Genomic DNA, 26,588 nt, shown 5'->3' with positions numbered 1-26,588 from the left:
TATGAGTTGCTTTATATTTTCACTTGCATCTGGGCGCAGTGGCTCACACCTGTAATCCCAGCATTTTGGGAGGCCAAGGCGGGTGGATCACCTGAGGTCAGGAGTTCGAGACCAACCTGGCCAACATGGCGAAACCCCATCTCTACTAAAGATACAAAAAAGTAGCCGGCGTGGTGGTGCACACTTGTAATGCCAGGCACTTGGGAAGCTGAGGCAGGAGAATTGCTTGAACCTGGGAGGCAGAGGCTGCAGTGAGCCAAGATCACGCCACTGCACTCCAGCCTGGGTGACAGAACAAGACTCCATCTCAAAAAAAAAATTTGTATCTATATTTATATTTTTTCACTTGCTAAATTATGCTCTTATCACTAATGCTTCTGTAACAAATCTATTTGAAACCTAGAAATATCACTCCCCAAATATATCAGACGATCTACCAGTTACGTTTCCTTTTTCCTGGAGACTTCACTTCCTTCCTCCTGTTCTACCCAGAATGGGGTCTACTGCCCAGCTCTCTTTCTGGGGACTTCCCAGGGCATACAGTGGATTATCTGTGTCCTAGATCCAATGTCCTTCACTCAATAAAAAGAAAAAGGAGAAGGATTCCATGCTCCAGTTGGCTCATTACTCTTCCCCTGCTCTTGACTGAGAGTCTCAGGATGCAGAAGTCTAGATTGGACAATACCCTCCTAGATTTTCTCTTAGCTCCAGCATACTGTCAAAAACTTTAATGCCAATCCAATTCCTGATTCTTTATCTGCAAGTTTCAAGATTGTCTTCCTATCCCTGGTGTTCTGAATCTCACTACTAAATATAGGGGCTACCCACCCAATCCCATCCCCCATTACACTAGGTGAGTCCTCCCCATCTTGACATTCCATCAGTTCTGGAAGGCTGTTTTTTCTATCTGTGATAACTTTCCCCCGTCTATTGTTGTCCTCACATAGCCGTGGTTACTCAGATGTCATGCCACCTAGATCAATCTCCTGGCTTCCTATTCATCTTTTACCTAATTTCATGTCTTCATTATTTTATTCTACTTATGGGGAATGTTCTTAACTTTATCTCCAGACCATCTATTAGATTTTTTATAATATAGTGGTCACTTTTCATTTCCAAGTCCTTTTTCTTATTCTCTCTGTTTTTTTTTTTTTTTTAATAGCTTTCCGTTCTTGTTTTTTTACCTGCAATACATTCTTTCATCTTTGAGGAGCTGGTTTTTCCAATTTTTTCTTTTCCAAGTCTCCATTTCTTTTGTTTTATTTTTTCTTTCTGTTTTTTTTCTTTTTTTTCAAGACAGCGTCTTGGTCTGTCACCCAGGCTGGAGTGCAATGGTGCAATCTCAGCTCACTGCAACCTCCACCTCCTGGGTTCAAGTGATTCTCCTGCCTCAGCCTCCCAAGTATCTGGGATTACAGGCGCGTGCCATCACATCCAGCTACTTTTTTGTATTTTTAGTAGAGACAGGATTTCACCATATTGGCCAGGCTGGTCTCGAGCTCCTGACCTCGTGATCCACCCACCTTGGCCTCCCAAAGTTCTGGGATTACAGGCGTGAGCCACCGTGCCCGGCCCCATGTCTCCATTTCTCTGGAATTCCTTATTTCTGGTTGTTCTAACCTCTCTCTTTCACATTGGTGGCTTTCCTCAAGGTCTGGTTATCCTTGATGTTTGTGCACATAGGACTGGGCACCTACACTAGCCAAGGTTCTCCAGAAAACAGAAACAGAGCCATATACATATGGTGATATATATGGTATATACACACCACATATAATATTTCCATACATATGTGAACGTGTGTGTGTGTATATATGTGTGTGTGTGTGTGTGTGTGTGTGTGTGTGTGTGTGTGTAGAGAGAGAGAGAGAGAGAGAGAGATTTATTATGAGGGATTGGCTCATGTGATAATGGAGGCTGAGAAGTCCCACAATCTGCCATCTATAAAGCAGAGTCCCAGAAAACCTGGTGGGGTAATTCAGACAAAGTCTGGAGGCCTGAGAACCAGAGGGCCCTATGGTAGAAATCCCAATCCACAGGCCAAAGAAAATGATATGAGATGTCTCAGCTCAAACAGTGAGGCAAGAAAAAAGGGGTGAGTTCCTCCTTATTCTGCCTTTTTGATACGGGAGCGTACAGGCAAGTGCAGAGGAGAGAAGGGCGGGTCCCTGGCTACCCCCACGGACCTAGGTGAGGATAGGCACTCCTGCTTTCACGTTCAAATATTGCATTTTCTAAGACGACCCTGGCCCGCCATACCCCCATCATGGGCCTACAAAAATCTGAGACCCTAGCAAGCAGACACGCAGGCGGCCAGACATCGAGAGGCACATTAGCAGAAGACGGCACAAGCGGCTAGACAGCGAGAGGACATCAAGGAAGTAAGTCGGCAGAACAGCACACCGACAGATGCCAGCACACCGGCAGGCCATTGACCAGTGGGATGAGGCGGAGTTGGCCGGGGCAGTTGAAGGAGAACTGGACCCACCCAGTGGCCCACCTCCAGGGGAAAACCATCTCCCTTCTGGCTGCCCCATCAGCGGAGAGCTACTTTCACTCAATAAAACTTTGCTCTCATTCTCCAAGTCATGTATGATCAGACTCTTCCAGTACACCAAGGCAAGAACCCAGGATAAAGAAAGCCCTTTGTCCTTGTGACAAGGTAGGGGGTCTAACTGAGCTAACACAAGCTGCCTATAGATGGTAAACTAAAGGAGCACCCTATAACACATGCCCACCGGGGCTTCGGCTGTAAACATTCACCCCTAGATACTAACGTGAGGTCGGAGCCCTACAGCCTGCCTGTCTGTATGCTCCCCTAGTGGTCTGAGCAGCGGGGCACTGAAGAAGCGAGCCACACCCCCATCAAACACCCTGTGAGGGGGACAAGGGGATCTTTCCCATTTCATTTTGTTCTGTTCAGGCATACAAAGGATTGGATGGTGCCCACCTACATTGGGGAGAGCCACCTACTTTACTGAGTTCACTGATTCAAATGCTAATCTCATCCAAAAACCCTGTCAAAGACACGTGCAGAAATAAACATAAATATAACATAAATAAAATAAAGACACACGCTTATCTGGGTACCACATGGTCAACATGCAGCATTGGCAGCTTCACAGCAGCCAAAGCTGACTAGAAGCTCTACATGTGTGTCAGCAGCCATGATCCCCAGACGCAGTCGCTTTCTCCAGAGAAAAATCCTCCCAACCCTGACCCAGCGAGTTCACTTTCTGCACTTAATATCCATGCTCCCCTAAGTCTCGCTGACAGCAGAATTTCCTGTCCAAACATGGACTCTTTGGAGAGTCAAGTAGTGGGGAGAGGAGGGACACTACTGATAATTACAATTAATAACTATTAATAACTTTCAGGACATCAGACATAAACTGGAACTCTCCTGGGACATATATAGTCTTCTTACCTATGTCTATTATCCCCAGTTTCCTGAGTTTTTTTGCCAGCAACTGAGGAATCAACAGAACTCTCACTTTGTATATATTGTTTCTCTTTCAACCAAAATGAATCCATGCATTAACTGGATAATTAAAATATGTGTCCTGATTAAGGCTGCCTTTCTATTAATCATAGTAAATAGACCACAAGCACTTTTCTCCTCTCCCTAAAATGACATTTTAGAAAACAGTGAAGGAAGAAAGTGGGTATATCAACTCACAGTATAAGGAATGGGGAAGCAACTGCAACAAACGAGATGCATGCATTTTAGAAGATGGCATGAAGAAGACATGGTAACTGGGACTTGGGGCTGGATTCCTCCAGTCTAATTGCCTGCAGCATGAGAGAGCCAGATGACCTCAGAATCCTGAACAGGCTTAGGACACAGAGGTGCCCCACATTTCAGAAGCCAGTAGTGAGTTGCAGGGTCAAAGGGGACAATTGGTTGAAAGCCTATTTTTCAGGGCAGCTGGTCCCAGGTCCCTCCTGCACCAAGTACAGTCACATGACTACTCAACTCCCACGCTTCCCTTCCCATTCTGCACATTGTAGGGTGGATTCCCAGGCTAGGGGTGCCAGATAAAATACAGGAGCCCAATTACATGTGAATTTCATATACACAATAGTCTTTTCTAGTAAGAGTATGTCCCAAATATTGCATGACACATGTTTATATCCAAAATGATTTGTTGTTTATCTGAAATTCAAATGTAACTGAGTGCCCCATAGTTTAATGTGTTTAATCTGGCAACCCCATTAATGAACAGAAAACTGGCAGGAATAAGTTCATTTGAATTCACAGAGTTCTGATGTGCATTAAATGTCATTTTCTGAACTGTATATGGTCAAGGGTCAGGAATCGCTGGGACGAGTTCTCTGCTTTTATACCTTTGTCCAACTTATTTTATCAAATTTCTTTTCAAGAATAAAACTTGATTTCTCTGTTGTCAATTCAATGTTTTCTTTTATAATTTCTTCTATTGCTTGTAAATTGAAAATCAAATACACATTTGGCTAGATGATGATATAGTCTTTCAATAATTTCATTCCTTACATTTATTTTCTTAATCTATCTAGAATTTATTTGGGGTATAATATATAATGAGGCTCAAACTCAAATCTTCTACCAAACAGTCAGTTGTAGACTATTTACTAAATAATCTTACAATTCCCTGTAAGTGATTTGAGGACACCTCAAGGTGTAAACATTTACTGAATACAACCCGTAAGGGTTGGAGTCTACACAAAATGTTCTTTCCATCAGTCAACAGTTCTTGAGTTAATGCTATGTTTCTTTTGTTACCGTAACTTCCAACATTAGAGCAATATTCTTATTCAAATAAGCCAAGCTTTCCCATCATGGCTCTAATTGTTTAAAATTTCTTTAATTATCTCATCTCAATGACTCAGCACTTTTCAAAGTATATATAAACGCTAACTATAATGTGCAATTTTAAATTTTCTGGTAGCTGCTTTAAAAGGTAAAAGGAAACAGGTGCAAATAATTCCAATGATACATGTGGTTTAATCCAATATATACAATGTGATCATTTTAACATATAATCAATATTCCAAAATTATGAAAGATTTCACATTCATTTTGCTGTACTATGTCACCAAAACCCAGGGTTCATTTAACATTTACAGAGCGTCTCATTTCAGAGCAGCCACACACACTTCGGGGGCTCAGTAGCATTATGTGTGGGTCTGTGGCTATTGCATTGGACAATGTAGTTCTAAGTAAGCCACGGAATCATTTTAGCAAGTTGCTTCTCCCACAAAATATAATAATAACAATTTTGAACCATAAATAAAGAAACATTTTCGTCTTAAAATCTCAACAACAAAAAAGTTCCTATTTTCCCCAAGCACTTGTCTAAAATGTTTAGAAAATAGGGAAACAGGAGATAAGTCTACAGGGTCAATATAATCTCAAAGCTATTCAATCCTAAGTAATCAAATGCTATGAAACGAAATACCCTAGAACAGTTCTCCCTGCAGCTTTGTTTCTACTCTGGCAATTACGGCAGGAATGGATACTGAAATGAGAAAATCACAAATATATGCTAGAGATCGTTTGCATTTTATTTTACCTAGATACTTTCCTCCCAGCTGGATATCCACCACTAAAGCTGGAGATAGAATTGATACCACAGAGAAAAATCAGCTCAGCATTCTATGTTAGCAAGCGCTCGGTGTATTTTATTTGATGGTAAATTATTCCACTTCACAAATATCCTCCTTTTCTTTGAAATTACTTTTCTCCTAGTTGGTGTAATAATTTAAGGGGCTGGGGCAACAGAAACTTAATACAGAGCATTTTGTGAGAAATTACTGAAAACCACAAATTGTTTCTGCTCTGGAACAGCTACCCAGCATGAAATCTAAACCCAATCTGCAACACTCAGAGATGTTAGCACAGAGCCTGGGGCATGGCACTAGGGACTTCAGGATGGACCCAGCCACCCACGGGCTGTGTAACCAGGGGCAACCTCCTCCTTTGCCTGGATCTCAGCTATCTCAGCTACATCAGCTACAAAGCAAGAGGCTGGGTCTGACTGGAATTTTCCAGACTTCAGCCACTGATGTGCCAAGGTCATGATACCTGCCTGCTCTGTCCACAGACCTCCTATGCCATAGGTAAACCTTTTCCTGTAAAGGGCCAGACAGTAAATAGTTTCCACTTTGTAGGCCAATCTCCATCCCACTGCTCAACTCTGCCAGGATAGCACAAAAGCAGTCATACACAGTTCACACACAAATGACAGGCTGTGTTCCAATAAAACCTTATTTACTAAAACAGAGGCAGTGGGCTGGATTTGACCCTGAGATCACAGTTTTCTGACCCTGGCAAATATTGTAATTATCAAATATTTTTATTTTAAAATTGATTCCCTTTCTTTACCTATCTTTACCTTTATATCATATATGGAATAGCAACACAATTTGCCATAAAATCGAGTGTATTCAGGGAAACAAATACAAAATACTATTTTTAACTATTGCATGCTATTACCTCATGTGCTGCACTTGGATAAATGTTCTTTCAATGACCATTAAGGGCCTCTGAAGAGCAAAGGCTCTAGGATGTTCTCCCTTAAGATTCTCTCATCTAAAAAAGAAGAAAACAGGAGTTCTAGGCCAGCCTGGGGAACAGGACAAAATCCTGTCTCTACAAAAAAAAAACTAAAAAAAATTAGTAGGGGGAGGCTAAGGGGGCGGGAAGCACATGCCTGTGGTCTCGGCTACTCAGGAGGCTAGGGATCACTTGAGCCTGGTGGGGGTTGCAGTGATCCAAGACCATGCCACTGCACTCCAGTCTGGGTGACAGTAAGACCCTGTCTCAAAAATAAATAAATAAAAATTTTAAAAAGAGAAAACAAGAAAGAGTCCTCTTTTAGAGAGGTAGACTGAAGTATTGAGAGATAAGATGACAAGATGCCTTACAACTGCTTCAAAACTATACAGGGACAGGGTAGGAGGGCAGTAGGGATACAGATGGAACCAGATTTGCCAAAGAGTTAGTAACTATTGAATTTGGGTGTTTTATTGGTCTATATTTTGTATATGTTTGAAGATATAATAAAAATGGTTGAAACAAAAATTATACTGAAATAGGGCATACAATCATTAGCCTTGGGAGAAGGAGAGTCAAGGAGAAGGTGAAGAAGGAAAACAAGAAGTGAAGGCCAGAAATAAGGGGTTTACAAGGAAGAAATTATGAGAAAAGAAAAGAGACAGGGACAGGAAGAAAACAAATGGAATAAATGTCCTCAGGCCAGCAGCCTTCTTTTTCACAACAAATGTAAGGAGCAAGATATCGAGGAACTCCCGGCCACAGCCATCACTCAGTCCAGAAAAATCCGTGGAAGAACAAAGGCTTCTGAGAATGACCTGTGCCAACCAGACCTATGCACTCAGCGTCTAGCTGCAGGGAGGTCCAGCTAAAGCCTGGGGCTGCAAGGACGCGACCAGGCAAACCCAGAGAGGCAGTAACCCCCTGGGCCCTGAGGGGCAGTGGCATGGCCTAGAATCCACAGATAGGAAACCTTGAATCCCACAGTGCTCCCGAGCTGAGTGTCTTCCTTTTAAACAATTCCACATGAGGCTCAGTGCCAAAGCAGGAGAACAAAGCCGTTTAATGTGCTAAAAATTGCCCAATTTAATTTCATTGTCCAAACATACAGGAACTGAAGCATAAAAAGTGGGCAAATGGCATAAATTAACAGAGCCCCACAGAGCGGCTGGCCCATCAATACTCTGTTGAGGTAGCCTGGCCAAAAGATCCCAGCCGGTTTACGGAAATATTCGGGGCCACAAGAAGCCAGAAGCTCTGGCGTCACATCAGGCTGTTGTCCCTAGGTGGCTCCTAGGAAGAAGGTTCAAGATCCATGAAACTGCCCTTAGAAAGCTCAAGTTGGCACACAGGAGTCAGGCCTTGCAGGCAATGGCGGGTTCACTGCGTCAGGCCTTGTCCTCAGATTGGCAGAGCCACAAGGAGCCTATTAGAGGATGGGGGCCCTTTTAGGTATTACAAAGACAAGACACACACAGACAGTGGTTTGCTCCCATCCTTGTTATGCACAAGAACAGAACAGAACCAGCCTTTTGGCTCTTTTAAGGTAAAAAAAGCCAAGTCTGATAAGAACGAGGCAGCAATCTGGCCTCTGACTCTCACTTTCCTTGGAACTTCACGCATGCTGTTTTTACTTTCATCACGCCCAAAGACACATACAACATCACCTTCCTAATCAAAGCCCCAGCAGAGATGCTTCACCTCACAGAGAAAGCAGCCCCCAAGTGGTCTCTAACACCCAAAGGCTAGAAACTTTTAACTTCAGGTTGGAGATAGGAAATGGGGAAGGAGGAATTTCAGACGTAGCCTTCAAAGGATGTGCAGAAAACCAAAAAATGGAGAGAAGAATATGGAAAGGATCGGCGACTGTTCCACTCAGTTCCCCTCACAGCCTGTAACAGCTCACAGGACAGCAGCTCCCAGCTGCCTGCAGATCAAAGGCGCTCACACACAGAAGTAGTTCCTAAAAGGTGCCAAGTTCCTAAACAAGTGTGAGATATTATGATGACTGGCTGTGAGAAACCAACACACACAGCTCAGGGAAGGAATTTTACCTGCAAGTACATCCTCCCAGCTTCCCTCAAGAGATCAGTACCAAACCAGAGAAAGAAGATGGTACCAAAAACAAAAATCAAAACACACTTCAGGAAAGTTTTGCTACTATAAAGATGCCAGAGGTGGACCCACACTGAAGTCAGGCAGTACAGTTTCCTGAGAACTGAAAGGAGAGGAGGACTTGAAGCAGGTCATCAACATCTTCCTTCAGATGCTTAAATATTATGGCAGCAGACTTGAGATCACGAGGAAGACATTTCCTGCCACCCGCCAAGCCTCGACTTCTCCAAGGCCCTTCTCAGGCCCACCCAATACGTGTCCCATGACATTTTCCGTAGTTCCGCTTTTCCGCTTGAAGAGCTGATGAAAGGAGATAGGGACAACTGAGACTAGAACAGTCTTTTAAAACTTGGCCCTTTCCTGCTCTGGAGGATGAGGCAGGAGCATTGCATTACTTGGGCTCAGGAGCTCAAAACCAGCCTGGGCAACAAAGGGAGATGCCATCTCTTTTTAAATTTTGAAGATAAAATTTAAGAAAAACTTTTGTCCCTTTGTGTAATAAATTTTAAAATTGTTTAGTAAAAGTCCTATTATAGCTTTTATATAAACATTAGTGGGGGAAAGTAAAACACGTTTTACATTGGATCTCATAAATAATGCAAAAGGTCTAATTTACCATAATCATGTCTGGCATTTATCTTCCATCGATAATGTATTGGACGCATGCAGTATTTTACATAGAAGCAATTGCAGGGCAGCAGAACCACATCTGCGTTTGGAATTCAGTAAATTCCAATGCCCCTTGAGCCCATGTGCAAAAACTGCCATCTCCAAAGACATTCACCTAGGCAAAGGCTGGAAATATCATTATTTTCTGTGTGAAATTAAGTGGGAAATTACAGAAAACGCAATTTAAATGAGGATTTTTTTCTGAAACATAAATATTCATAACTTGCAAACTGACAAAGCCCTGCAGATACCATAGGAACCACTTTATAAGAAGAGCTGATTCTTCCAGATTCCGTTTGTCAGTGACAAGATAATTTTCATAGCAACAAATTAACATCTCAAAGAGAAATGGGAGGGCTGTGACATGCGGGCAGGAGGCAAGCTGGGGTCTAGCAAAGGCATTCCAGACTCAAGTTTTAACTTAACAGCTTCCCTGTGAAGATCCATCCATCAGGTGTCTTTCCCAGAACTCACTGCCCTCCTGCCCCTTAAGAGGCCTTCTTTCGTACAGAGTGGTTCTTCATCTGATGAAGATGCCTTTTTAACCAATCACTTTGTGACATCTTCTTTACTATCCTGAAATGAAGATAATATCAACATATAATATTTTTTAATCAATAGTATGTCCAACCTTTATATAAAAGAGAATCAAAGGCAAATGGTTTATAATAAAGTAATAGGTATTTCAGTAGACAAATGCTTAGACATAACAATACTGAAAGCCATGGCGAAACAGTCAGATGCTTCTACCTCTACAGAGCATCAGGAAAATTCAATAGCTACAAATGCAAATCACACAAGCCTATCTTGATGGCCACCAACATTGTCCTCGGTGATGTGACTCCTCCAACACACTAGCTCAATGATCAATGGCAGTTGTGCTCTTGGAAAATTCAGTGTTTATTAAAAATATGAAATTCTAAAATGTGTGTTTAGATTAGGTTCTGGGTTCAAATAATTATGAATAGGGTTTTCACTTGCATAAATGTCCAGCAGGATCTCTGCTACTCATGAGGGGTGTAGGACAATTCTCCACAAGCAGGGCTGCTGTACACACTGAAGGATGCTTGGCATCCCTAAGCCTGGACACTAAACACCAACAGTGTGCACCAAACCTGTGAAAACCCAAGGCTGCACCACAAAAGTCCAAAGAAAGGTTGCCACCACCACCATCCCCACCTCTCCCTAGACGTGGACTACCTGAGCAGCTTCTTCAGCTCACTAGCCCCATAGGACCTTGGGCAACTTACTCAACCTCCTTGTACCCCACTTTCCACAGTTACAAAAGTGGGGACTATAACTGTATCAACTTCACAGGGCTATGAGAAGGTAGTGCCTTAATACTTGTAGAAGTTTTGACCACCACACCTATACCTTCAGTAAATATTAGATAATATGATGTTTGTGTCTATCATTGCATCTCTGTGTCAGGCTCTCTCTGAGCTAAAGCTTAACGCAGAGAAGCCAGGTGTAAAGGAAAGCAGAGATAGGTGGGAGTGAGCTTAGGACAGAGCTGGTGGTCTAGCAAAGGCACAGACACAGAAATAAGCCAGGGTGGGGAGACATGTTAAGGAACTTGACTTGATTCTCAGGAGTCAGAGTTTTGCTCCAGATCACACGCATCAGAATGCCCTGGGACAACGGCCAGATAGCTGATTCCTGGGCCTAACCAAGACCAAATGATTTGGACCTCTGGGAGGTGGGACTCCAGAATGTGCATATTAGGAAACTTCCCTCAAACAATTTGGATGTCCTCCGAGGTTCAAGGGCTGGCTGTAATTGACAGGGTATCATGTAAGACTTAGCATGGGAGTGACCAAGTTGGATGGGTGGCCATATGAGAAAGATCAGAGTAGGTACAACCAGTGAGAGAAAAGCCAGGCAGGAGGCCCTTTCACAGAAGACGTAAGTGTTGAGGGTTCTACTATGATCTAAATGTGTCCCCCCAAATCCATGTATTGGAATGTAATGGCCATTGTGATAATATTAAGAGGTGGACACTTTAGGAGGTGATTAAATCATGAGGGTTTTGCCCTCATAGGATGGGATGAGAGCCCTTATAAAAGGGCTTGAGGGAGTGGGTTCACTTTCTTCCACATTTCCACCATGTGAGGACACCCAGTCAGTGCCATCTATGAGGAATACATCTTCACGAGAAACCAAATCTGCCAGTGCCTTAATCTTGGACTTCCCAGCCTCCAGAACTATGAGAAAATAAATTTCTGTTCTTTATAAATTACCCAGACTCAGGCGTTTTGTTATAGCAGCAGAGCCAGACTAAGACAGGCCCCATCCACATGGTAATCAAGAGGAGAGGAAGGAAGAGCCAAGAGGAAGATTCCAGAGAGAATTTTGGAAAGACAAGGAGGTGGGAGACAGGCAGGAGGGAGATCTGGGGCTGGTTTCTGACTTTGGCCATAAGGAAATGGTCCCATCATCATGTCCCTGCTTCTCAATTATGACTCTTTTTTTACTATTTTTAATTGATACATCATATTTACACATTTTATGGGATAAATGTGATATTTTGTTCCATGCATAGAATATGTAAGGATCAGGTCAGGGTATTAGGGGTATCCATCATCTTGCATATTTATTATTTCTATGTTGGGAACATTTCAAGCCCTATCTTCTAGCTGTTCTGAAATATACAACACATTGTTGTTAACTATAGTCACCCTACTCTCCTAACATTAGAACATATTCCTTTTAACTGTATGTTTGTACCCATTAACTAACCTCTCTTTATCCTCCACCACCACTTACACACCCTTCCTGCCCCTAGTATCTACCATTCTACTCTCTACCTCCACGAGGTCCATTTTTTTTAGCTTCCATATATGACTGAGAACATGCATTATTTGTTTTTCCGACAGCTTCCATGTTTGAGATCCAACTATGGGCCAGACCCTGAGCTCTCAACATCCCAGTGGGGTAGATAGCGTTCTCCCCATTTTGCAGGTGAGAAAATTGAGGCACAGAGAAGCAATGACTTGCCCACTGCCACAAGGTCCATAAGTTAAGGAAATGAATTAGAACCTAGGTCTCTCAGGCCGTGGAGCTGACACTCTCAACAACACGTCATAATTTAGCCTCGAAGGAGAATATTCTTCCTGCAACAAGCTCATTCAAGCTCATCCCTCCTGAGACTGACACAGCCTAGTGGTCATCGGTGAGTGCTCTACGGATAGGCTGCCCAGGTTAGACAGCCACCCACTGGTCCCAAGACCTCAGGCAAGTAACCCCTTTAACTAGGAATAATCATAGTGCCTGCTTAATAGGGCAGTTATGAAGATTAAAGGAGATAATATTTGAAAATATTTTAGCAAGCACCTGGAAATTAGGATTCAAATATTTACTATTATCATAGTATCCAATGCCACTGTCAGAGACAGAGGAGAAGCCCTAACTAATTCCAGAAAAACTGAACCCTGGGAAAAGAACTGGCTACAACATGCAATTTGCAAGAAAATGAGCAAAAAGCCCTTCTGCCTGCTTTTGCTCACTGAATAATTGGTCACAGCATGACTCTGCCGCTGGGTCACCTGAAGCAGCCTCAATCGTCCCACAGCCATAGTCATGGACTGTAAGGAATAGGGACATAAAGTCCCACCACCTGGGCTGAAACCAGGTTCCAACTCACCACATAACCGGGGAGTGTCACTTCACCATGAGAGCCTCATGCCTTCACCTGTAAAAGGGGTTCCATAACAAAAGTCCCCTTCTCCAAGGGTTCTTGTGAGGATTAAGTGAATCATTTAGCAGAGTGCCTGGCCAAGGTTACATGCTGAAAAACTATAATCGTGAACAGCCTCCTCATCCCAGGCATGGGGGAAAAGACATTTGAAGGATAGCCTGTGCAGTCGAATAGGGCTGCAGTTAACATTATTTCACTGCCGTTGTAATTCTTAAATTCTTCCTCCCTGTCATGGGTCTCCTACATGATCTGATTGTCCCTGAGGAATGAGCAGCTCTGCTAGCTCCATGACACCTGCTGCATTTGAAGTCGCTTTCCCTTGCACCACCTGCAGTGCCATTAGTAACCCCTGGCTCGTTTGCTGGGCTGAATCACCTGGGAAGCAGCATCGATTGTGCCCAGAGAACAATCTACAGCCAGCATGGCATGAATACAAACACACACACACATACACGCACCACATATGGGAAAAGCATGTAGGGAGTTAAGACTGCTTCATGGTTCTTGTGCTCATTCCCTGCTCCATCCAAGACCTTGAACCTCCAGTGCTCTACAGCATATACTCTCTGTGGACAACTACCTTCTCCCTTAGGTGTCTGAGTTTTCAATAACCCAAGAGTCTGTTTGGCTACTTCTATGGTTTCCACGTTTATACCACAGAATACTGTGCATGTCACACCACTCCTGCCTCAATTATATGTTGTCACCTGCATGTTGCATGGTGAAACTCAAGTATCAATGCCCTGTTTGCAGAAAGAAAGGTAAGCTCCATTTGTAACTGCAAGCGCTTCCCCTTTCGCATAAACTCTCCACAGTGATATATTCTTGTCAAAACACATCACTTGTGCTAAAAATAAAAGTCTTCTCCTCCACCCCCAAGCAGTCATTAAAAGAACTTTCTGGAAGTGGGAGGATGAAGGGCCACCCACTCTTGATTCAGTTGGCACTGCTGACTGACAGGGAATTAAAAAGAAAAAAAAAAAAAAAAAAAAGCACTGCATCCCAGGTTTCCTCATTATTGATGGCACAAGACATTCTAAAGAAAACTTGCAGGGAGACCATGAATGTGCTAGAAGGCAGCTGGCAGGTCCCAAATAAACCCAAACCTCCTCCAAACAAACCACCTCAATGCCAAGGCATCCTCAGAACCCCCCACTCACTTCCCAGTTCAGGGGAGACATGGTGGATTTGGTGTTGTTATGCAATACAATCAACAACAGCAACAGTTAACACTTTCAGGGCCCTTCATTGACTACCAGATCTGGGTTCTGTGTACATTCTCTCTTCACAGCAGCCCTGTGGAGGTAGGGCTCATTATCTATCATTATTCCCAAATATTAGAAAAGAAAGGCCAGAAGAAGCTACAGAACTCGCCCCAATTGCACGGCCCTGACGCCCAAACCCAGCCCTGCCTAACACCAAGCTCAGCTCTTCAAAGCCAAACTGTCCATGAGGGAGGCTGAATATGCCACTCCCAGCACCAGGCACACACATGAGAAGAGACCGTATCACTGATTTCCATGTACTCGGTTGGTTCAACTTGAAAACACAGACAAAAAACAGCCCATGGCATTCCAAGGCACTCCCTGGGTACTAGATTACAAATCCATTTAGGGGTTTGGACTGCTCAGCATGGGTATGAAACTGAAAACACTAAATTAGATATGATGATGATGATGATGATGATGATGATGATGCTGATGCTGTTGATGATGTTTTAAAAGGCATTAGAACATTAAATATGGCCAGAAGGCGGAAACATACTCATTTTAAAATCATTATTCTGATGTGATCTGCCATCACAAAAAGTCACTGAAGATTACATGCTTGTCCCAGAACATTGTCCCCACTTTTTGAGGCCACTCCAGTTCTGCTTCTCTTTTAGTAAATGGAAAAGGCTGCTGCATCTAAGCTTCAGGGTTAATCTCCATTTCCCTAGAGCAGAACTCATACGAGTTCTTCAAAACTTTGAGTGGGTTCATCATGCATGACTGATTAAAACAAATCCAACTCAAGAAAGGCACCTTTTTTTTTTTTTTTTTTTTTTTTTTTTTGCTTCCACCTACATTGATCAAGCAGCAACTCAACACCATATATGACGGCAGGTCCTGGTATTATCCCACTTGATTTTTATGACAGTTCTTGGGGGTGGGGGGGGTCCTTTCTTTTTTTGTTTCCTGACAGATATCCCCATTTTACAGATGAGAACACAGAGGCCCAAAGAGGTTTGGTCCAAGATCATATGGTCACTAGGGAGCAGAGTCAGAATTAGAATTCAGCTCTACAGACCCCAACCCTGTGTTCTGTCCAGTGGATCTCAACACTTCTGCAGTTGCAACTAATGGTTGTAAAATGTATCTAGAGTATTTTACTTATAATCTTATAAGGAGAGATTGAAAAAAGAGATTTACTTTCTCTGGAAGCAAAATGGCTCACTACCAATGGCATCACTGTGAAAGAGATGGGAAGGCACAACAGCAGGAGTACTTTAAGACTCATGTTCAAAGGTCTCTATAGACAGAAACTCTGATAGTGGCATGCTTACAGATTTCAGCTGGGGCTAAAAATCAAAGGTACAATGATGTAAGGTTTTAAAACTCTCAATTTGGGGAAGGTGGAAAGTGGTGTGTGTGCTGGTGGCAGGGTGAGACACCACTCACCTAGAGCACAACTTTTTAGCCACCATCAGTAGGTCCTAAACTTGTGTTCTTCCATTATCTCTCCCCTCTATAGAGGAAAGCAGATTTAAGAAACATTCACCCTTTCTGGGTACCTCACCTCACCTGCCATTGACACATTCTAATAACCCTGCTTCCAGTAAGGAATACTGTAGCATGGCCTAAATGTCTGTGTGCCCCCAAAATTCATGTCAAATTCCTTACTCCCAAGGTGATGGTATTGAGAAGCAGGGCCTTTGGAGGATGATTAGATCATGAGGGCCCCACCCATAGGAATAAAATCAGTGCCCTCATAAAAGAGGCCCCGAAGAGCCAGCTCATTCCTTTCACAGTGTGAGGACACAACTAGAAAGCTCCATCAATGAACTAGGAAACAGGCCCTCGCTTGATCTTGGACTTTCAGAACTGGGACAAATAAATTTCTGTTGTTTATAAGCTACTCAGTCTGTGGCATTTTGTTACAGCAGCCCAAATAGACTAAGACAACTGGGCAAACAGCATTTATGAGGATGGGTTGTGACGCTTAAAATTTTTAAAGTAGAAAATTATGTGCATTCACTAACTTTAGTGACATAAGAAAAAAATTCCTTTTGTAAACAATCTAAGGTGAAGGCACTACAAGTTTGAATGGTAGCTGATGGGGAAGACAGGCCTGTGTGTGGGATTTGACTGCTGAGACCAGGTCTCTGGTGAATGGTGCCCAATCCAGTGGGAAGGAACTCCCAGCAGACCTCTCCAAACTATCAGAATTCCAGACAACTTTCTCTGGAAGCTAGGCAACAAGCATCCCTCATCCCAGCAATTTGCCAATCCTATATCCCGAGAAGCCCAGCCTGCCAGTCTGTCCCACCTCACGCAGCATATTCAACTAGCACCACACGGTGATGACCCCACCATCCTACCTCCTGGGCTCTAGATCTCAAAGGACAAGGAAGGACGGTATAGCAAGGAATAAACTTGTCTGGAGAGCCACAAGACCACTTTCCGCCTTTGTGTTTGACTTTGGTCCTGTCCCTAAATGGTCTTAAGACTATCTACCATGGAGGAGAGTTATGCACCTTAATTAATGGATGGAGCACCCAAGCCCTTTCACAATCGGAGATGCCACACACAGTATCAGTGGGCTGGTTTCATGGGAAGCCTCTTCTTAAATCCTTTCAGCTATGACTATCCAAGCAAATATGGCTCCCCACACTGGGTCCCGCTAGGAACTAAGTTCTTACATAAAAGCTTGCTGGTCAATACCCTGGCCAAGTAGAAATGAAAAGATTGGGATTTATAACCACAAAGTCCAAGAATTGCTTCAATAAATTCCAGCCCTCATTTCTCTCAAGCAGGGGTTACTTTAGCTGATGCTTGTAATAAAATATGCAGAGTTGTGCCTGAGGCTTAGATCCCATAGCTTCACTTTTGACTCAGGCTGGATGCATTGCAGGAGTGAGGTGGGGAAAATTCCATGAACTTGTCAAAGTCAGTCAAAGGCCAAATCCATTATCCTGAGATGCTGGGGACAAACACCACAAATGGTATCAGAGGGGTATGCCAAGTACTAAATGAGTGACACTCTATATTCCACAGAATTTGGCAGCTAGTATCACCACTAATGCCATTCTAATGATAAGCAAAATATGTATATCCATTTGGAAGTTTGGGGTTTGTGGATCTATTAGAGAAGGGGTCCTGTGTTCATTATCTTTGACTTGAAAAATGCATGAAAATCTCTCCTAAAAGAGCTGAGAGTAAACTACAGCCATGAGGCAACTCTCTGTCAGGAAACCCAGCAAATATGGCCTCCCATTTGCTCCAGCAGCAGGAGCAACCCTATGGTTGGATTCCAACTCCAAGTGGTCTATCACAGGAATACACGGACTCTGAGGCACTTGGTCACTAGTCAAGAGGCATCGTAGCCTAGGCTGGTCAAGCGTGGCATGGGTGCAGTCCTAAGGACTTCATGAACACAGACTCTGCCGACAACGCCATTCTTACCACATTCAGCACCCATGAACCACCAAGGAAGGATTTACCAGGTCCTGACGCTGGACAGGTTGCGTGTCGCTGTCCTTGGTGCTGAATCATTACAGCTCTCCTCGGCTGTGCTCTCCTTACAGGGTAATTCCTGCACAGCCTCTCCTGCTACCCGGTTGTTTTTATTTTTTATTATTATTTTTTTAAGTTTCTAAATTGATAACAGTGAGTTACAATATAAAAGATGGAAAAAGCACAACCATGACCTATGCTTAACAGTCTATACAATGAGTTCTGTATACGTATGTTCCACAGCTAGATAGGAGTGTTTTGAGCAGCTGATTGGGGGAGTACATACCCATGTTGATCCCCTGATGCTCTGTCTGGGGACCTGACAGTTATTTGGGAGTTCAACTCCCTTTGATCAGAGTTCCTGGCACCCTCCATCCCTGTATGATAAACATCGGGTCATTCTTAAACATCCAACCCCCAGACCATGGACCAGTACTGGTCTGTGGCCTGTTAGGAACCAGGCCACAGAGCAAGGGCAAGCGAGCATTACCACCTGAGCTCCACCTCTGTCACATCAGCGGCAGCATTAGATTCTCACAGGAGCATGAGCCCTATTGTGAACTGTGCGTGTGAGGGATCCAGGTTGCAAGCTCCTTATGAGAATCTAACTAATGCCTGATGATCTGAGATGGAACAGTTTCATCCTGAAACCATCCCTACACCCCTTCTATCCATGGAAAATTTATCCTCCACAACACTGGTCCCTGGTGCCAAAAAGGTTGGAGACTGCTGCCCTAGTCAATCATTACCTCACACGGGAAGCCCTTCCTGACTGCCAGTCCCCATTCAAGACAGACAATTAGTGATGCCTTCCTCCACACTCCACAGTGCTTCATAGATCCCGTTACCCTCCAGCCCTGCAGTTTTGGGTTTGTGTGTCTACTTCCTTTATTCAGATGTGCTCTCCTTGAAGAAAGGGCCTGTATTTTAACAAAATTAAGAACACAAGTGTGGTGTTCAATTATTTCAATTGTCAAGCCTTTAAAATCTCTGTAGTTTCTGTCTACCCAGTTGCTATAAGATCAAAGCAAGAGACAGACATGGTGGTATTCAACTGAGTATATGAAGTTTTATTTGCTAACATCTAAGAGAGCCCAGGAGGCCTATCAATCCCTCCAGACACAGAAAGAGTCATCTGAAGGCTGAAGGCCAAGATGTCAGGTGACTCTTCCAAGGTCATTCCATTCATCAGCAATGGCATCAACATAGGACCTGCTCTCCCCGCAAGACTCTAAAAGTCACCACGTCCTGCAGCACTCCCAGGGACAGCAGCAGCAGGAGCCCAAAATGCTGAGAGATTATCCGATTCCCAGCAGCAGACTCAGAAAAAGTGGTCACAGTGTCTCTTGTAGATGAATGGCATTCAGACCTCTGGGAACATCAGGCCAGCCTTTCCTTTCCCTCCTTACTAGGCCAACTCAGGGTCATGGCCACACCTAGAGCTTGGCAGGGCTTCCCATCAGGGAGGAAGGCAAGAGCAAGGCTGTCCTGGCTTCAGAGATGGAGAGTCTTGCCGTTGGTGAGCATCTGGGTTGGATCTGAGATTTTAAAGGCTCATTCCCTTTTAATTCACCTACTTTATTTTAATATTAACTCAGTTAATTTTTTTTTCAGAAGAATAAGGAAGGAGAGATATCATAAATCCAGATACAGCAGAGAGCACATTAAAAATGCAGTTCTATTATCTTAAAACTAGACATGTAATTAGAGCAGTCATGTAGTATGAAGAGAAATTACCAGAAAAAAAATATTTTAAAGGCCTGGGTGAAAAGAGAAAAAGGTCTATATCATTTAATCTCTAATACATAAAGAAAGAAAGAGAAAAATACGCCTTCAGATCTTTCAAATACTTTCCCAATGCCCCCTAAATTATCATTTTCACCCAGCTTTTCTGTTTTACATGCATAATTTACCACAGTGCACAGTAGCCTCATTTCTTCCTTTCTTCACCCAAGATGCATATATCTTGGGAGGATGTGGAATTCATCCCTAGATTCACCCAACCGATCTGTGTCTTTGGGGATACTTGAAATTACTATTTGAAAAGAACACTTCCTCCTGCTATACTTACTATTAACTCTAAAATTTCATCCAAACAAAACACAACACTGTATCGAGTTATTGCAACATCATATTCATTCGCCAAGCTCACAGTGAATATCTGCGACTTGCTGGGTACACCATCCTCACCCTCATGCCCATCCTCAGGGCTGGAGATACAGACTAGTAATAAGGTCTCTGCCCTCCAAGAGCTCAAAGCTGGTGCCAGCGCTAGTAAGGAAAGGACTGATGGAAGCACAGTTGCTTAGGGTTGGAACAGAGGATACAATAGAGACCTGGGGGAGGACGGGAGAGCAAACCACATTCTGTCCTGGAATGCAAGAAGACCTCTGAGGGAGGGATGCTTGAGGCAACTTAGGGAGGCTGAGTAAGGGTTATTGAATCAAAGAGGAGGTGTGCATTACATCCAGAGGAACAGCATGGAATATGCAGCAGTGTGATCAGCAGACCAAGTCATCAGATCTAACACAGGACTGGCAAACTATGACCTGCAAGCCATATCCAACTGCTGCTTGTTTTTGTAAATAAAGTTTTATTAGAACACAGCCATGTCCATCATTTAGTATTGTCTATGGCTGCTTTCACATAACAACAGCAGAGTTAGGTATTTGCAACAGAGACTTTGTGACCCACAGAACCCAAAATATTTACTATCTGGCCCTTTAATGAAAAAGTGTGTTGATCCCTTGGTCTACAGGATTTAGTGTTGAATCTATAGAATAATATGTTCATGAATAAACATAATTTAACCTTTAGATATCATGTTACTGACCTCTAAAAATCTAAAGCCCCATTCTAGAAGTGTGCTGCAGACAAATTAAAATTTTAGATGTTAAATAAGTTTGGGAGATGCCAGGGTAAAATTAAGCAGGCTTCTTTTTAAGGACTTCTAAGAGCCCTTAATATGCAAATACTTGGGAAAAAATTAAAGTAGAATTTCTCAAAATTCTTTGCTCCAAAACCTTTTTGTGCTCCAAAAACTCCTCTTCTGCCAGAAAAAAAAAGTTCTATTCTGATGTAAGTATTTCTTTTTGTACCTGAAAGAGCTTATGTGTCAGGGCAAAGCAGAGCTTGGAAACTTCTCTAAGCCATTTAGAAGAACTGCAATCTGAAAAGTACAACAGTCACAACTTATGGTATTGAAACAGATTTTTCCACTACTTCACCTTCTAACCAACGGGTTCATTACTGTCCTGTCAACAGAAGAAATTCAGCATTTATGAACAGAACTTACAGGAACCATACACAAACCCCTCCCACTTCTAAGGCACAGGACCTTTGGCTCAGACCTTTGGGGTAGTCACACAATGCCAAATGAATCCTCCCATAAGGGCTTCCCTACCTAGCCTACGTCCCTGGTCACTGAGAAGCCATTACTCTCGCTAATACTAGAAATGGTTGGGGTTCTCACCTCAGAATGTTGCTGACCGAGATAAACATTGCAACATTCCACTGTTCGCTCCAGAAAACTCCAGAATTTCAGTTCCAGAGGAAACCTCCCTCCATTTCACCCACATTCACTACTCTGAATCAAAGAAAAAACAAAGAAATGCAAACCAACAAGAGATGAGAACTCAAGAAGCTCATGTCCCCAAATGGATTCAATGCCATCGAGTATGATAATAACCCACATAAACCATAAAGTACTTCCCCACGGGATGGCCCATTTCACGTGTCAGCCAGCCATGAAGGCAAGGGAAAAATTAGGTGGGGACTGCACCAAGGCCTATGTATGCTCTGGGGGTGGGTGAGACAAATGTCCTTTTCTCCTAAAGCCAATGCTAAGCACAGCCTGGGTTCAAATCCAGACTTCAGGACTCTAAGCTCATGATCTTGGGCAAGTGACCCAGGCTCTCTAATACTTCATTTCTATGCCTCTAAACTTGGTGATGGGAGGACGGGGGAGGGCTTAAGGCCTTAGCACAGAGTAAGTGAACAAACATAGGAAGTGGCTACTATTCACTCAATTATATAAACATTGCCTACCTGTAGTCTGGGGCTGCAGCAATGACCAGAGGCAGCACACACCCTGAAGGGTTTGTCAAGTGTGCGCCAAATGTTCAGACAGAACCCCCAGGGCTCCAGCTTTCCCCAATCAACCTGAATCGCTGATCACTCTGTTTTCCCAGCTCTGTAAGAGTACTTATTTCCTGCACTCAGAGAGATAGAAAACAACATGTTCTTGTGCTCATGACAATTGCCCTGCCTTCAAGCTTGACCTGGGACAGCTGTGTCTCATTCAAAAAGACCATCACAAATGCACAGCAATGTGTGCCCTGGAAAAAGCAGGTGATTCCTGCTTTTTGATTCCACAGTCAAGGCAATTCCACTTTCCTTCAAATGAAAGAAAGTAAGGCTCTTCTTTTTTTTTTTGTTTTTCCGACAAGAGTTTCGCTTCTGTTGCTGAGGCAGGAGTACAGTGGCACAATCTCGGCTCACTGCAAACTCTGCCTCCCAGGTTCAAGTGATTCTCCTGCCTCAGCCTCCCGAGTAGCTGGGATTACAAGCATGCGCCACCATGTTCGGCTAATTTTTGTATTTTTAGTAGAGACAGGGTTTCACCATGTTATGCCAGACTCATCTCGAACTACTGACCTCAGGTGATCTGCCCGCCTCAGCCTCCCAAAGTGCTGGGATTACAAGCTTGAGCCACCGTACCCGGCCAGGCTCTTCTTAAACTCAGGAAAATGTGAACCTAGAAACTGAGAGAACACAATACACAGATTTTTTTTTTTTTTAATCTATGGGCTTCCTGAAAGCAAAAGTTTTAGAGAGGAAAAAGGCACACTGGCAAAAAGCACCCAAGTATATGGGCCAGGATGCAGATCTTACCCTGCCACCAATCAGTTATGTGACACTAAACAGGTCACCTCTTCTTCACAGGCCCCAGTTCCCACTCAGCCTGCAAGGGGGCAGGCCACCACAAACCCTACAGCTGCCTACCACTCCAAATGCTAAAACCCTATCAACCAGAATTAGGTGCAAACTACTATGGAATTTCAAAGTCTCTCTGCATTTCTTTCCATATATTTTCCGAATAGCAAAAAATAAAAAAATGAAAAAAAAAAGATTTTCTTTATGCCCCGATTCTCCCAAATTGAATTCCACTTTCTTACCCACTGGTAATTGTGATGGGTTTTATTCCAATTTTGTTGGGGTCAAGTAAATTACATTTCACAGCATGAAAAATATTTGGTGGGGGGAGAACGTGGTCAACTTCAGAGATGACAAATACAGTAAAGCCTTGTCTCTGATTATTTTCCACAGGAATATGTAGATTATATCTTTTACATGGGGACGAGTTGTGATTTAAAGAAATGTTGTCATAATGTGCTGTGAAATAAACTCAGAAATAGACTTTCCACCCAATGCCTGATAGATTAGTTCCTCTGCTTGTTAACTGAATTTGTGCATCGGCTTCTATTCATGGCTCTGATTGTTATTTTCAAATTGTCACTTGAGCTATATGGTGCTTCTAGGATTTATTTTCCAGCCTGTGGCATGATAAGCAGTTTCTGCCATCCCAGTGGAAACCCACAGAGAGGAAGTGATCGCCCAGGGCCCACTTTCCCAACCACTAACCACAGCAAGTGTAGAGCACTCAGCCATAGCAAAGTAAAACCCAACCAAATTAACGGGTAGAGTTATCTAATGTAGTCACTCTAAATCAAATAACGTAGTAACATTTGTTTCAGACTACATAAGAAATATTAGATGTGAAAATAAAGCCATTCGTTGGATATTTCGAAGGAATGGAAATCAAAGTTTTACAAACTTAGAATCAACATCCTGTTCCTGTCTGCCCAATGAGGAGGAATGCATTTATTTATGCCAGTGACGAGTGGACTCCCGGCATCTGATTTTATTTATTACAGTATCACACTGCAGAAAGCCATTTGTTACCTCTTCTTTATGCTTACAATAAAGGGTGACGATATTTATCAAAAAACTCATTATCAAGTGAGACAAAAAGCTCAAATTGGATTTCCAAAATAAAAATACCAATCAAGCAAAATCTCATTTAAAGCCAAAGGATTTTTCCATTCTGACAGGATTCCTGAATGCTGATGAGTTCTCGCTGAGTGCTGGACAAGGTTGCACTGCTAAGTGGCTTACCCAAAACACTGTCATTTTTCATGAGTCCTAGCACAGACAACACAAGTCTTTGCATTAAAATTACTTTGTAACTTCAGCTCCGGGGCAATCTAAAACCTAACTTTGATAAATATTGTTGCCTGTAAATACATTTCCAGAAGGGTGTATTTATCGACATTTCAAGCCCACCGGATTATTAAAAGTATCAAAACCAGTTTCCAAATTTAGGTATTTGCTTCAAACCATTATGAATATAATTTTAAAAACAGCTCATGTGTTCTGACAGTTTATTATGTGTCAGGCTCTCCCAGGACACCCATGGTTTCATTTCTCCCTTACAATCATGCCATGAGGGGGTCCTATCACAAGAAAACTGGGCCAAAACAGGGAATCAACTCCAAAGCCTATGTCAAACAGTGACCCATTAGTTCTTCAATAAGAAGCATGTGCAATCTGGCCAGCTCACAAGAATTGTTTAAAAAGTAAATGAAATAATTTATGTTAAAGCACCTCAAAAAAAATTGTAAGTATAGGTGATGGGCTCAAATCCTGGCTGCCCCTGTCAGCTGTGAAAATGAAGCAAGTCACTAACTCTCTGAGCTCTTTAAAAAATCTTTAAATTTTCTAATGGAGGTCTACATTAGGACAGATTTTAATAGTCACACACATTTTAAACCCAAGAATATATTTGGAATTAATTGAAAATAATTAGTAATGTCTCCTTATGTTATGCCTACCCATAACTATTGTCTGAATGCAGGGTTATTACTAACTTTTCTACAAGTCTAATTTGTAAGTAGCCAATGTTCATAATGAGAGGTTAATCACTGAATGGTACAATTCATCCTTGGGAAAGCTTATTTACTTTTACAACCCCTCACGGTTGTTATTACTGCTAAATATGAATATCTTGATTAATAGCAGCAACATAATTAGTGTCCAATATCTATTCATCACCATAGCTCAATTTCTTTATAAAGTACCTCCTTATATAATAAATAAGACCTTCATGTTCTACCTGACAGCTTGATTAATGACCCTGCAACCAAACCCTTTTTCACAATAAGTGAAGGGTGAATACTCTCAGTGTCAGCTGTTTCCACTCAGGCTAGAACCATCCACCAGTCACAGAGAAGAGAGAAGCCTCCTGTTATATATGGTGGGGGGCAGGAACCTTAAGAAGTCTTTGTTATTCATCATGACAAGGCCAACCAGATGGTCGACCAGCTCAAAGACATCTACTGAAAGTTAACATTTATCAGGTAGCCTCCTTCTGCAAATGTTTACTGAGCACCCACTGGATGTAGAGAGCAAGACATAGCCCTTACCCTCAAAAGCTGCCCAGGGTGGAAGGTTGAGCAGGCAAGTACAGGCTTAGTGCACGCAATATGCCCAACTCTAGGGTCACTGACCAAGTACATCCCAGGACATCAGCAGGACAACAGCCAGGCCTGTTAGGGCAGAAGAGAGGTATGGTTCTTAGAAGACTCAGAAGAAGAGGCAACATATGACCTGGGCCTCCAAGGAAGACAAGACAGAAACTACACATATAGCTACTAACAATGATTGGGGTTGGGGGCAGCGGCTGGCAGTTGGGAGAAGTGACTAATCCCAGCTCTGTGGCCTGGGCCTCCTTGGACTAAGGGAAGTCCAGGTGGGACTTTAGCTTCAGCAGTAGGTTCATGTATCTCAGTGATGTTGGGTATGGGATTTGGGGTTCATAGAGCTGGGCTGACATCAGTCATGAGCCTCAGATTCCTATCTGTGAAATGCAGATGGTAGCACTCATTTACTCAGTCAACAGATCTTTGTTGTGTGCCCACTCTAGGTCTCCCTCCTCAGGTTGTTGTAAGGACAAAGCAAGGTCATGCACTTGGTGTCACACATGGCACACAGCAAGTGCACAGCAGATGGGCCTGAGCATGGTTCCCACCTGGTCAACTGAGAGCCTCACGTACTCCACTCACCTCCTGGCACTGTTGGGCAAGGGTTTCAGAAATGTAGAGTCACTACATCAAGCTAAGGTCATTCATCATATTACACTCACATTTCTCGAATATTTTCCTTTTCTTTCCAAATAAGATTTAACAAAAAAGGCAAAAGACAAAAGAAAACCAAAAAAAGAACATTAGCTAAGACATAAAATGCAAAAATAAAAAAAAGAAGAAGAAAAGAAACCTTCTCAGAAGCGAAGGCTAAGAAATTCCAAGGCATAGACACTGATAGCCCTGGCCACAAAGGGGTTCAACCCACAGACCCTGCTGAAGAATTTTCGGAGATGTCTTAGTCAGTTTCTGCTGCCATAACAAAATACCATAGACTAGGTGGCTTAAAAACAGACATACACTTCTCAGTTCTGGAGGCTCAAAGTCCAAGATCAAGTTGCTGGTCAGTTCTGTTCCTGGTGAGGGCTCACTTCCGGGTTTGTAGACAGCCACCGTCTCATTGTGTCCTCACAGATCTCTCTTCTTATAAGGGCACTAATCCCACCAGGAAGTCTCCACCTTCCTGACCTAATTAGCTCCCAAAGGCTTCATCTCCAACTACCATCACATTGAGGATTAGGCTTTAACATATGAATACAAATTTGGTTGCAACATATAAATATGAATTAAGCTTCAACATATGAATTTTGAAGGAACATAAACATTCAGTCCCTTGCAGGGAATCCCAGCAAAATTCCCCCAATTATGCGTTTCCT

At 42.9% G+C, this 26,588-nt stretch overlaps 1 protein-coding gene across 4 annotated transcripts in view; it reads right to left on the bottom strand.

Annotated features, from left to right (window-relative positions):
• LOC105480634 (calcium voltage-gated channel auxiliary subunit alpha2delta 3) overlaps positions 1-26,588 on the bottom strand; it is a 932,903-nt gene that overhangs the window by 848,275 nt on the left and 58,040 nt on the right. The window contains exon 1 of one of the 4 annotated variants that reach the window (XM_071091910.1): positions 25,216-26,102. The exons of the other annotated variants lie outside the window; for them this stretch is intronic. Within the exon in view, the coding sequence (XP_070948011.1) occupies positions 25,216-25,308 (93 nt within the window). The 5' untranslated portion in view covers positions 25,309-26,102. Of the gene's footprint in view, positions 1-25,215; positions 26,103-26,588 lie in introns of those variants that run through there. 4 annotated transcript variants of the gene reach the window in all.

Source organism: Macaca nemestrina, chromosome 2 (genome assembly GCF_043159975.1).
Source record: "Macaca nemestrina isolate mMacNem1 chromosome 2, mMacNem.hap1, whole genome shotgun sequence".
Lineage (NCBI taxonomy): Eukaryota > Metazoa > Chordata > Mammalia > Primates > Cercopithecidae > Macaca > Macaca nemestrina.
This window is presented reverse-complemented; position numbering and strand designations above follow the sequence as displayed.